The following is a 14,046-nucleotide window of genomic DNA, read 5'->3' on the forward strand; positions in this document are numbered from 1 at the left end:
CTTGTGCCATGAATTATCTTGTTGGGCAGACTGGATGGACCATACAGATCTTGATCTACCATCATCTACTATGTTACTATGTTTTGTTACGCAAAGTCCTTTAAGCTTATTAGGTATAGTATATGCTATTTTGTTGGCTTCAAGATAACCTACAAGGATTTAGAAGTAATCAGTTCTTAAGGGCTAATAACGTGCTGATGAAGATGTCCCAGTAAGTCTTCAGCTGAAACTTTTCCCTTCTGAATTTAACAGCTATAAATTGAAGATTGAGCCTTGGAGAGAGAGGTTTGAAAATCAGACACTAAACAAATAGTTTTTGCAGCTGAGTTATGCCCGAATTGGCTTTAATAAACACTAAACAAAAAATTTTGATTGCTTTTGATAAGGAGCTTCATATTGTTTGAATGTGTGGTGCTGGATGTGCATGAGTAGAAAAGCCTTTCATTCTTTCTAGATCTAACTAGTTCTGTTTATATCATGAAGAACAAAAGTTACAGGTAAGCAACTTTGTTTTGCTGCTGTAGCTGCTGATTTCTCCTGTTTCCCCCAGTATTACATAGAGTTTGTTGAACATCTTTGATTACCAGTTTTGGGAATGTGAATCTCTGATATCCTCTCTCTCTTTCTCTCTAGTTTTTGGCCGTTGATACACAGATGATTCTGGGCAACAAGCAGCTATCCCTGAGTCCGGAGGAATATGTCTTTGCTGCTCTTAACTTGTATACAGACATTATCAACATCTTCTTGTACATCTTGGCCATCATTGGCAGGGCCAAGGAGTAGCAGAGTGGTTGAAAGCTGCCTCCTGGAGAGTGTGCCACTGCAGAATACCCTATGTGTCTCATTTCACCTTCCCAACCTGTGCCCTAGCATGGACCCTCAGGGAGCAGGAGCACTGCATTATATCTTCTCTTCATTGCTTGCTGTGTTAGAATATTTCTCTAACGTTGTATAGCTAATCCTTCCACTCTACAGAGAATCATCCATTAAATACAATAAAAAGATTGTGTTAGTGAAACCATGTTCCATGTGTTACTTGGCATGGCAAGAATTGAGGAGTGCATGCTTTCTATATCTCATTATGTCCTATTATATACTGTGATATTCTCCTCCCTTCCAACTGCAAATTATCTCTATCAACTGCTTCCCACCCTTCCAAGTGGAAGAATAGTTTAATGGTTAAAGCAGTTGGCTGGGATCCAGAGAATTCAGGGTTCAAGTCCTCCTCTCATTGATGATTTTTGTGAACTTGTGCAATTTGGAACACCTTCCACTCTCTCAGATACAGCTTAGCTTGTAAGCCCCTGTGGGCAGGAAAATAACTCATGTACCCAAACTTGTACGCACCTTTAACTGTGGTTTGGAAAAAGTGAGTACATCCATTAGCTGCTTTTCCCTTCCAATATCCCTCACCCACTCCTTTCCTCCAGCACTGCTTTCTCACCTCTCTCCTCCAATACCCCTCCTCACCTCTTCCCTCCCCTCCAGCATTGCTCAGCTTCCTCCTGTCTCATAACAGATATCCATCCATTCTCTCCCTGTCAAGGTATCTCACCTGGCCTGTGTAGCTGCATCTTCCTTCCTATGCCTCTCAACTGCTCCTCACCTATCGCTCAGATATTTCTCTTTTTCCTTCAAAACTTCTTACCTGCCTTTTCTCCGGTACCTCATTTGCTCCTCTCCTACAACTCTGACCTGTTCCTCCGCCCAATAATTTGCAGCTGTCTTTTCTCCTTTAACACCCTTCATCTGCTCTGTTTCTCAGCCATCTAGTATTTCTCAGTGGCTCCTTCTCTCCAACCTCCTATCACATACTTTGGAAGCCTTATCTTCAGTTGTATATCTTCAAACCCCGTTCACCCACCTCCCTCTTCCGTTCTTTTCTGTACCTTCTCCTCTCCTGCTTTCCAGTAGTCCTTACCTGCTCGTGCCTTTTACCCATTCCTCTCTTTCCACACCCCTCTTCTCATTTTACCCATTTCTCTTCAGCACTCCTCATCTACTTCTCTTCAAAAGCTGTCATATGTTTGTTCTTTTAGCATTGCTCACCCACTTCTCTTCAGTACCCCTCACAGCCTCTTCTAACCAACAACTCCTTTCCAGCTTCTCAACACCCATTTCTCCTTCCCTCATACCTTCTTTCCAACCTTCTACACCCTTTGTCCCTCCCTCCCTCCAACATGCATCACTTTCCTTCTGCAATGGCTCCACCCTTTACCACTATGTCCCTTCTGCGTCCTCTTTCTGTTTGTCCTTCCCTTATTCTATAAGCTTTCCCTCCACTCCCGTCATTTCTGCCATTTGCATTCCCTATCATCCTTTCACATGGATGATGGCTGCAAGGTTATGATGGGGTAAAGCTGGAAAGAGCATAGCACACCTTGAGTAAGGAAATTTAGCATACACAGGCAGAATGTTGTCATAAGTAGGCTGTATATATATACATAGATAGTGTACTGTGGCAAGCAACTTCTTAACCTCCCCATGCATGTATTAACACTACAGAGTAACATAGTAAATGAAGGCAGATAAAGACCTGAACGGTCCATCCAGTCTTCCCACTTCCCCCCCTCCAACTCACACAGCATGCTGTGACAAGGAGACTGCATGTATACATGTATTTGGACCTTTAAATTGATTTATATACTAACTGGTAGCATGCTATGGCAAGGAGATCACCATAAAAACACAAAGGTAAATGGCTTTGTTGAGGATACCAGCTCTTTTCCCCCACCCTATAGACAGAATGGGTCGTAATCTCTAAGCTTAAGTCTAAACCCAATATTACTGGCTAATGGACACTACATGTAGTCTCTGAACAGTAAGGTGGAATGGAGACCCATATCACATGGGTCTGTCTAGTGCTGGATGAGGAAAGAATGATTCTTCAATTTTATTTCAGTTCATTTGGTTCTCCTTGTGCACATTTTTTCTTGTTTCTCTCAGTTGCCTTACTTTGTTTTTTATCACCACTACTAATGTTGAGTGAATTAGTTCAAGTTTTAGCTTTGCTGACCTCTGTTTCAGAACATAAGCATTGCCATACTTGGACAGACCATCAGTCCCAGTATCCTGCTTCCAATAGTGAGCAATCCAAGTCACAAATACCTGGCAAGATCCCAGAACAAGTAAAACAGATTTTATACTGCTTATCCTAGAAATAAGCAGTAGATTTTCCAAAGTCCGTCTTACTAATGGTTTATGGACTTTTCTTTTAGGAAGTTATCCAAACCTTTTGTAAACCCTGCTTAACTAACTGCTTTTACCACATTCTCTGGCAAGAAATTCCAGAATGTAATTACACATTGAGTGAAGAAATATTTTCTTTGGTTTGTTTTAAATTTACTACTTAGTAGCTTCATTGTGTGCCCCCTAGTCCTAGTATTTTTGGAAAGAGTAAACAAGCGATTTATCTATACCCATTCCACTCCACTCAGTATTTTATAAACCTCTATCATATCTCACCTCAGCCATCTTTTCTCTAAGCTGAAGAGCCCTAGCAGCTTTAGCCTTTCCTCACAGGGAAGTCGGCCCACCCCCTTTATCATTTTCATCACCCTTCTCTGTACCTTTTCTAATTCCGCAATATCCTTTTTGAGTTTTTTTGTGATGCTGTGACCAGAATTGCACAGAGTATTCGAGGTGTGGAGCAATACAAAGGCATTATAAACACCATGGAGCAATACAAAGGCATTACAACATTCTCAGTTTTGTGTTCCATTCCTTTCCTAATAATTCCTTACTTTCCATTTGGTTTCTTAGCTACTGCTGCACACTGAGCAGAGGGTTTCAACGTATCATCAACAATGACACCTAGATCCCTTTCCTGGGCAGTGACTCCTAATATATCACCTAGCTATAGTTTGGGTTCCTCTTTGTTACATGCTTCACTTTGCACTTGCTTACATTAAACTTCATCTGCCATTTGGATGCCCAGTCTGGTAAGGTCCTCTTGCAATTTTTCACAATCTTTTTGCGATTTACCAATATTGAAAAACTTTATGTCATCAGCAAATTTAATTACCTCACTAGTTAGTCCCATTTCTAGATCATTTAAAAATATATGAAAAAGCAGCAGCCCCAATACAGATCCCTGGGGAACCCCACTATGTACCCTTCTTCATTGAGCCTGCCATGAGTGGGAAAGCGCGGGGTACAAATGTAACAAAAATAAAAAAATACTGACCATTTAACCCTACTCTCTATTTTCTATCTTTTAACCAGTTTTTAATCCACAATAGGACATTACCTCCTATCCTATGACTTTCTAATTTCATCAGGAGTCTTTCATGAGGTACTCTTTTCCTCCAGGAATTTATCCAAACCATTTTTTAAAACCAGTACACTAACCGCTGTTAACACTTCTTCCAGCAAAGAGTTCCAGAGCTTAACTATTCGTTGAGTGAAAAAATATTTCCTCCCATTTGTTTTAAAAGTATTTCCATGTAACTTCCTTGAGTATCCCCTAGTCTTTGTACTTTTGGAACGAGTAAAAAATTGATTTACTTGTACTCATTCTACACCACTCAGGATTTTGTAGACCTCAATCATATCTCCCCTCATTCGTCTCTTTTCCAAGCTGAAGAGCCCTAACCTCTTTAGCCTTTCCTCATATGAGAGGAGTTCTATCCCCTTTATCATTTTGGTTGTTCTTCTTTGTACCCTAATTCCGCTATATCTTTTTTGAGATATGACGACCAGAACTGAATGCAATACTCGAGGTGCAGACGCACTATGGAGCAATACAAAGGCATTATAGTGTTTTTGGTATTATTCACCATCCCTTTCCTAAAAACAGTAACCAAGTCAGTCCAAAATTTGTCCTCAGGATGAAATATCAAATGTACGATGAAACAAAACAATTTTTAAAGCCTTTTTAAATTCATCCATACTTCTTAAGGCTCTAAGCTTGATAGGTAAGGAGTTCCAAAGTCTTGATCCTGCGATTCAAAAAAAGTCTTAAAAGATGGGACATCAAGCATGTTGGAAGATGCTGATCTCAAAGACTGAGAAGGCTGATGTAAATGCAAACTTGCTGAAATCACTGGAGAAGTTTTATTAGTTATCACTTTGAATACCAACAATAGAATCCATATTGCACTCTGTACACAATAGGCAGCCAATGTAAAGAAATAAGACCAGGAGTAATATGTTCAAAACAGCTCATTCCCAAAAGCACACGGGCTGCAGCGTTCTGTGCAATCTGTAATAACTATAAAGCATATTTTGGCAAACCTAAAAACAGAGCATAACAGTAATCAAAGTGAGGCATCACTACAGTTTGAATCACCAAACAAACATTTTCAAAGGATAAATTAATCCTTCAGTCTTCTAACATCATAATTTTAAAAAATACAGTACTAATCACTTCAGCTACTTGAGATTCATAATATCGACTGGCTCACCTTTATCCACATGTTTATTCACCCCTTCAAAGAAATGTGGTAGATTGGTGAGACAAGATTTCCTTTGTCTCAATACATGTTGGCTTTCTCTCATTAACCCATGCTTATGCTCTGTAATTTTGTTCTTTATAATAGCCTCTACCATTTTGTCCAGCACCAACATCAGGCTCACTGGTTTATAATTTCATGGATCACTGCTGGAACCTTTTTTAAAAATTGACGTTACATTGGTCACTATCCAATTTTCCAGTACTATGCTTGATTTTAAAGATAAATTACATATTATTAACAATAGCTCCGCAAGGTCATTTTTCAGTTCTGTCAGTACTCTGGGGTGTATACCATCCAGTCAAAGCGACTTGCAACTCTTCAGTTTGTCAGATTGCTCTATTACATCTTCCAGGTTTACAGAGATTTGTTTCTTTCTCTGACTCATCAGCATTAAATACCATTTCTGGTACTGGTATCTCTCCCATATCTTCCTCAGTGAAAACCGAAGCAAAGAATTCATTTAATCTCTTTGCTATGGCCTTGTCTTCCCTGAATGCCCCTTTTACCCCTTGGTCATCAAGCAGCTTAAGTGTAAAGTTTTATCTCTGATACAAGTCGCTTGTCCTCAAAATTTTTGTCATCTAGTTTCCTATCCATGAATATTTATTTATGTAAATTTGCTATACCACCTATTATTGCATGAGTAAAGGGAAGAAATAAGAAGGAAGCAAGTGAGTTCATATGGTGCGCACGGAATGTCCCCCTGACAGATTGCTATGCTGAGTTTGACAAGTGTCTAAGTAAAGTCATGACATCTTTATATAGCTTAAGATATAACTGGCAGTACAAGTGCCAACCTATCAGTAATGAGCTATCTGTCATTACAAGTAAACCTGATTTAAAGCCCAAAGAGCTGATCAAAACTGAGCGGGTGTCAGTTTTCAGCTTTTTCAGCACCATAGGCTGAAGGTAAGCCTCCTTGAAAGACCTGACCTAGTCCTTCTCAAGTCATGAAATAAGTTCAAAGGACTCGACTCTTTAGTTGAACAGGCGAGTCCCAATGAATGGTTCCAAGGGGTCAGCTGTGGATGTATTCCATGCTTCAAAGTAGCCATGCTTGGAGTATTTTGTATAATCCTCTGCTTGGAGATGCACAGTTCCTGTCTTCCAATTGCCATCCACCAAGCTTTGACCTGTTCCTTCGCCTAGCCTTTAATGATGTTCTGTCCCCTAAATAGTCTACCATAGTCTTACCTCTAAAGATTTTTAAAATGGAGATAACAATCACAGTGACAGTTGTGCTTCAGGGGCATTGAGTCATCTATCTCAAGTATCTTCATGCTTATGATTGTATTGAGCAACTTGCTTGTTGTGACTTTGCTATGAATGCCAGGCACTGATTTTTGGTTATCCACATCTGTGCTGATCTCAGCCATATCTAGATTAGAGTCAACCTCTTCAGCAGAAGCAGTCATATGTAGTGGTCCGTCTTTGAATCACACTCAGCAGACATGACTCAATGCAATGAAACTTAAGTTAATTTAGGAACGTACTTCACAAACTAATTGCAGTTTCTGGGAAATGTTTACATTATAAACAGGGAAACAAAAAAAAAACTATATTTTTGCGTTCTTTATACACAATATAAATCCAAACATATTTAAACAACTATTTCATATAAGTAAGCTAATTGTGAATTACATTGAAAAAAATGCATGTAAACATTTCAGACTCTTAACACCCCTGCAATAAAATCAGCTTAAGAAGTTCCATACTTGCCCATCAGTAATAGTGAATATCCAAGTGAAAGGTTCTTGCCCTGGGGCAAATAAAACTTTTGGTTCAGCTCTACATACTGTAAATAAATTGCTTTTATTTATGTTGCAATAAACAGTTGAAATTCAGAAAATCAGAGTCGTCTTTGGATGTTGGTTTAACTGTCTGGATGAATAATGCATGTTCACATGTTATGAAGCCAGAATCAAGTGATTCTGATTTTATTAGGAGAAAATGGCATCCAAAAGTCTTTAAGTTAATAAACAAAATAGGTAAATCCTAACCCTTGAGCTCATACAACATTATCATATGAAGTTAATTGAAAGAAACACCTGATGACATTTACTTTTAATGATATGTTGAAAACAAACTATTGCATGAGCAGGTGCAGCATTCACGTTAGAGACGAAAGAAAAGGATCTCTCCAAGGATAAGCATAGTAACAAGACCTTACTTCATGGGTGACATCACCCACACAGTCTGGTGCAGGAAAGCTGCTGCAGCTTAGATACATCTAGAAGCTTTTGAGAGGCTTACCATGTAGATGTCATTTCCTGCCTGCTGCTGTCATGCAGATTCTCCTCATTCATTCTGTTTCTATAGAGCCAAGCATCACATCACCTTGTATTTATGGACAATGCTGTACTTTCAGTATTTTTTATATGGTTTTGATATTTGATACTATTACTACTTTCTGTGGCATTGACATGCAGCCCAATAGAGCAGTGGACTGAGAAGCAGGGGAGCTAGGTTTAAATCCCACTGCAGCTCCTCATGATCTTGAACAAGTCACTTAACCCTTCATTGCCTCAGATACAAGTTTAGATTGTAAGCCCTCCAGAAACAGAAATCTACTGTACTTGAATGTACATCACTTAAAAGTTTGTGGACTTATAGGTGGTATATAAGAAATTGTATTTAAAAGAAAATTAGTAGACATGATTTTACATAAACTGTAAGAGACAATCCCTGCTTGGCAGAGCTTACAGCCAATTCAAAACAGGCAAACAGGACAAAAAAAGGAATTAGTTAAATGTTGAAGAAATAGCAGCACGGTTATGGATCAATGGATGTTGTTAAAGGTGAAGGCTGACCAAACTAACAGACCAGACTGTAGTTAGAATGGTATGTGCACAGGAGTTCAGGAAGTAGAACATGAGGTAATAGAATAGGAGGGAGTTTCTGGCTGTACAACACAAGAGAAAAAGATGATGAGTGAAAAGAATGAAGTAATCTCTTATGAAAAGGCTTTGTGTAGAAACAGTATATAAGTAGCAGCATGATTAGTAAATATTTGAGACAGATCTCAGCCAATACTTTTGTATAAGCAGAACTGTACTCCTATGAGAAAAATTATTTTAATTCTGTATACTCTATTGGTAAGTTAATAAATTACTTTTCTCATACATGGCCTTGGTCTTTTATCATTCCAATCTTTTCCCAGGATATGTATGATCATTGGGATGGTGGTAAAAAGACCTAAATCTTTATTACAATTTATTATGGGAATGATTAAACAACATGAGTATTGAACAGGTGAATATGGGGTGAAGAGTTAAAAGTAGCCTCAAAAAGGTGGGCTTTTAGCCTGGATTATTCATTATTTCTCTGGTGTTTATGCAGTAGTAGACCAAGGGTCACTCTTCTAATAATATTGTTTGGCAAGCCCTCATAGCAAACTGAGACAATACCCGGATGCAGGCATCAAATGAAATGTGACAGGTTTTGTCTATCTAATAAACTTCTAAGCACCACACTGAGGTTTCACTAAAATCTTCCTTGCATTACCTTGTTGATTATGGACTTGAATAGGGCCAGAAACAGCATAACATACCGACTCAGAAGGTCTGTTCCAGGCATTATTTTCTAACTCTTCTTACTCTTACCTATCTATATGTTCCATATTTGCTTATACCCTATGCTGTCTATTAAAATGTTTTATTATGTATTGTGTTGACATTGTAAGTAGCATACTATGCTATACTTTGTCTTATTTGAATGCTGCTGTAATTTTCTATGGCTTATGTTTGATTTATTCCTACTGTACACTGCCTTGAGTGAATTCCTTCAAAAAGGCGGTAAATAAATCCTAATAAATAAATATGATGCAGCAAGATGGAAGGAATAGAGTCTGGAGTTGTTGGGAGAGGAGAAGGGTGCAGGTAAGTTTCCAAGTTTATTCAAAGGCATGATATACCGCTTATGGGATATGCATCAAAGTGGTTTCCATAGTGCAACATAATAGAGGAGAAGTAGCATTAAAGGAATGCAATTGGGACGGTAAAGTAGAAAGCAGTATAGATTAGAGAAACAGCATTAGGACTGGGTGGAGGGATCTAGCAATCAGGAGATTGGGAGGGGGTGAAGAAGAGAGATCAAACGCCATCAAACAGGGACAGTGGATGCGAAACAGTATAGAGATCAAAAGCCTGAGTAAATAGGTGAGCCTTCAGTTTTGCCTTGAAACACAAAAGGGAGGCTGCCAGCTGAAGTGCTTGGGGAAGGGCATTCCAGAGTTGGGGACCTATGACATTAAAGATTCACTTGTGGACTGTGGACTGGTGCATATGACGCAAGAAAGGGGTCCTGAAGTAAGTGTGCTTGGGAAGAACGGAGAGTGAGAAGGCTGGTAGGGATGCAGGTATTCAGACAAGATACAATGATTGACGTGATTAAATAACTTTCAGGGGCATAATCGAAAGAGAAGGGCGCCCATCTTTCGACACAAATCGGGAGATGGGCATCCTCTCAGGGTCGCCCAAATCGGCATAATTGAAAGCCGATTTTGGGTGTCCTCAGCTTTCCGTCACGGGGACGACCAAAGTTCCAGGGGGCGTTTCGGCAGTATACTGAAGGCAGGATGGGGGCGTGCTTAAGAGATGGGCATCCTCGGTCGATAATGGAAACAAGAAGGGCATCCATGATGAGCATTTGGCCGACTTGGTCCCTTTTTTTCACGACCAAACCTCAAAAGGTGCCCAAACTGACCAGATGACCACCGGAGGGAATCGGGGATGACATCCCCTTACCCAGTGGTCACCAACCCCCTCCCACCCTAAAAACAAATGTTAAAAAACATTTTTTCCAGCCTCTATGCCAGCCTCAAATGTCATACCCAGCTCCCTGACAGCAGTATGCAGGTCCCTGGAGCAGTTTTTAGCGAGTGCAGTGCACTTCAGGCAGGCAGACCCAGGCCCATCCACCCCCACCTGTTACACTTGTGGTGGTAAATGTGAGCCCTCCAAAACCCACCAGAAACCCACTGTACCCACATGTAGGTGCCCCCCTTCACCCATAAGGGCTGTGGTAGTGTTGTACTGTTATGGGGAGTGGGTTTTGGGGGGCTCAGCACCGAAGGTAAGGGAGCTATGCACCTGGGAGCAATTTGTGAAGTCCACTGCAGTGCCCCCTAGGGTGCCCAGTTGGTGTCCTGGCATGTGAGGGGTACCAGAGCACTATGAATGCTGGCTCCTCCCATGACCAAATGGCTTGGATTTGGTCATTTTTGAGATGAGCGTCCTCGGTTTCCCTTATCGGCGGAAACCGAGGTCACCCATCTCTTAAGGTCAACCATCTCAACATTTAGGTCGACCATCTCTTAGGTCGACCTAAATGTTGAGATTTGGGCGTCCCCAACTGTATTATCGAAATGAAAGATGGATGCCCATCTTGTTTCGATAATAAAGGATGCCCCGCCCCTTCACGGGGACGTCCTCAGAGATGGGCGCTCTTAGAGATGGTCATCTCCATTCGATTATGCCCCTCCAGGTGAACCAGGAGAAGCAATTTGTATGAAGTTCTGAAAGAGATGGGCAGCTAGTGTTCCTCACGAAGCAGAGGAGTGACATGATCAAATTATGTTGCTCTGGCTAGAAGGTGGATAGCTGCATTTTGAATATGTTGCAAACACTGAATGTCTTAGGAAGTCCATGAAGTAACGCATTGCAGTAGTCCAGATTAGACAGAACAAGGGAGTGGAGAAGTACTTGAAGGGCTGATAACAGTGAACAAATGGACTGAATAGAGCTTTTGTAACTTGAAAAAGCAAGAACGTATAGTGTTGGAGGTATGAGGATTGAAGGTTAAGGCATCATCTGTGGTGACACTTGGCAGTAGTGTAAGGGGGTGGCCTGCTATAGCAATAGGGCAGGCTAGAAGGGGTGAACCTAAATAAGAGAGTATAAGACCTGTTCTTTTCCCTGGATTCAGTGCAAATGTATTCATAGAAAATGGCTATTTGGTGTAACTTGAAATTGAGTGTTTGTATGGAAGTGAAATTAGAAGGGTCAAGATGAGCCAGGAGTTGGATGTCATCTGCATAGGCAAAAGCATCTAAACCCAGAGATTTGATGAAGAATAGTAAAGAGGAGAGAAAGATATTAAAAAGCAGAGGAGTGAGAGCTGAGCTGAGCCCTGTGCAAGGGAGACTAAAGGGAGAGGATAAAGAGCCACGTGTGAAAACTTGATTAAGTCTGTTGGAGAGGAATGATCAAAATCATTGCAAAGTGAGTCCTTGAGTGGTTATGGCTGAAAGGCGATTAAGGAGAAGATTGTAAGCTCCTTTGAGCAGGGACTGTCCTTCTATGTTAAATTGTACAGTGCTGCGTAACCCTAGTAGCGCTTTAGAAATGTCAAGTAGTAATAGTATGGTCAACTGTATTGAATGCCATAAAGAGATCTAGGGAGATTTTGATTTCTATTTCCTTTTTAATATGGAATTGAAGAATGCATGTGACAAGGCTGAGTAGAGATGTCTCTATTCTCTGAGAGCTCCTAAATCCCATTTGCTGGGGGTGTAGAATGGAACGACTGTTGAGGTGTTCCTCGAGATGACAGCATACAATTTGTTTTGCTATCTTTGCGATGAAAGGAAGCTGAGCAATGGGACGATAGAGGGCAAAGCAGAGCTTATGATTTTGTCTTTCAATTTGAGGAGAATGTAAGCATGTTTCCAGACACTGCAAACTAGTTCAAGGGAAAGCAATGCAGTAAGGAGTGCAACAAGGAAAGGAAGAAGAGTGGTCTTAAAATGTTTTACAGATACATAAGGTATGGGATCGTGGGGTGAACAAACGTGGATAAAGGTGAGCCGGTTGATATTGTATATCTGGATTTTCAAAAAGCATTTGACAAAATATCTCATGAAAGACTCCAGAGGAAATTGAAGAGTCATGGGATAGGAGGTAGTGTTCTTTTGTGGATTAAAAACTGGTTAAAGGATAGAAAACAGAGAGTAGGGTTAAATGGTCAGAATTCTCAATGGAGAAGGGTAGGTAGTGGGGTTCCCCAGGGGTCTTTGTTGGGACCACTGCTTTTTAACATATTCATAAATGATCTAGAGATGGGAGTAACTAGTGAGGTAATTAAATAGGCTGATGACACAAAGTTATTCAAAGTTATTAAATCGCAAGAGTATTGTGAAAAGTTACAAGAGGACCTTATGAGACTGGGCATCCAAATGGCAGATGAAGTTTAATGTGAGCAATTGCAAAGTGATGCATGTGGAAAAGAGGAACCTGAAATTTAGTTATGTGATACAAGGTTCCACATTAGGAGTTACCGACCAGGAAAGGGATCTAGGTGTCATCAATGATACATTGAAACTCTCTGCTCAGTGTGCGGCGGCGGCTAAGAAAGCAAATAGAATGTTAGGAATTATTAGGAAAGGAATGGAAAACAAAAATGAGGATGTTATAATGCCTTTGTATCACTCCATTGTTTTGACTGCACCTCGAGTACTATGTGCAATTCTGGTCACCGCATCTCAAAAAAGATATAGTGGAATTAGAAAAGGTACAGAGAAGAGCAACAAAAATGATAAAAGGGGTGAGACGACTTCTAGGCTAAAGCGGCTAGGGCTCTAGCTTGGAGAAAAGATGGCTGAGGTGAGATATGATAGAGGTCTATAAAAATGAGTGGAGTGGAATGGGTACACGTGAATCACTTGTTTACTCTTTCCAAAAATACTAGGACTAGGGGGCACGCAATGAAGCTACAAATAAATTGGAGAAGATACGTCTTCACTCAACGTGTAATTAAACTCTGGAATTTGTTGCCAGAGGATGTGGTAAATCAGTTAGTGGTGTTTTAAAATGGTTTGGATGGCTTCCTGAAAGAAAAGTCCATAAGTCATTATTAAGTTGGACTTGGGAAAATCCACTGCTTATTTCTAGGATAGGCAACATAAAATGTATTGTACTGTTTTGGAATCTTGCCAGGTACTTGAACCTGGATTGGCCACTGTTGGAAACAGGGCAAATGACTTGATGGACCTTCAGTCTGTCCTAGTATGGCAACACTTATGTACTTAAGTTCAGTTAGCTGATGGAGGGAAGGGAAGGCAAGTCCAGAAGATCCAAGTCTGGGGCAGTGGCATCCGGGAAGGAAGCAGTGGTTAATTGATGAAGCGATGAAGAGCGAGGTAATGGGGGAAAGGATGCTTAAAACGAGGCGAGATTGGTGCAGAAATGTGCAGCCAAGGCATTGGCCGATGGTGAGGAATCAGCATGGACTGACGTGGAAGGTGAGGAGGTAATGTGATAAAATATTTGATAAAGCTTCTTAGAGATTGGGGCCCGAATAATTAAGGTAGAATAATAGGATTTCTTAGCCTGAATGACTGCTGTTTTATAATGGCAAGATGTGTTGCGATAGCGATGCAAATCGGCTGTAAAATGGCTCTTCCACCAGCGGTGCTCCAATTGACAGAGCTGGCAGTGATGGAGAAGAGCTAGACAGCACCAGGGTTTATGGGTTGAGGTGGTAAAGTGTGGGGGGTGGGGAAGGGCTGTTGATGAAGAAGAGCCAAGGAGTCATAGTGTCGCGCCTCACGCGCTCGCCGCGCTCTCGAGGACCTTGGCATACCTTCAGGCTT

The 14,046-nt window shown here is 40.8% G+C and overlaps 1 protein-coding gene across 3 annotated transcripts in view; it reads left to right on the forward strand.

The window, feature by feature from the left end:
* The window catches only part of GRINA (glutamate ionotropic receptor NMDA type subunit associated protein 1), a 146,244-nt gene extending 143,152 nt beyond the window's left edge, over positions 1 to 3,092 (forward strand). For all 3 annotated transcript variants that reach the window (XM_030220597.1, XM_030220588.1, XM_030220604.1), the window contains one exon: positions 634 to 3,092. In XM_030220597.1, coding sequence (XP_030076457.1) covers positions 634 to 783 — 150 coding nt within the window. In that variant the 3' untranslated portion in view covers positions 784 to 3,092. The remainder of the gene's footprint in view (positions 1 to 633) is intronic.
* The last annotated feature ends 10,954 nt before the right edge of the window (positions 3,093 to 14,046 follow it).

Source organism: Microcaecilia unicolor, chromosome 1 (genome assembly GCF_901765095.1).
Source record: "Microcaecilia unicolor chromosome 1, aMicUni1.1, whole genome shotgun sequence".
Lineage (NCBI taxonomy): Eukaryota > Metazoa > Chordata > Amphibia > Gymnophiona > Siphonopidae > Microcaecilia > Microcaecilia unicolor.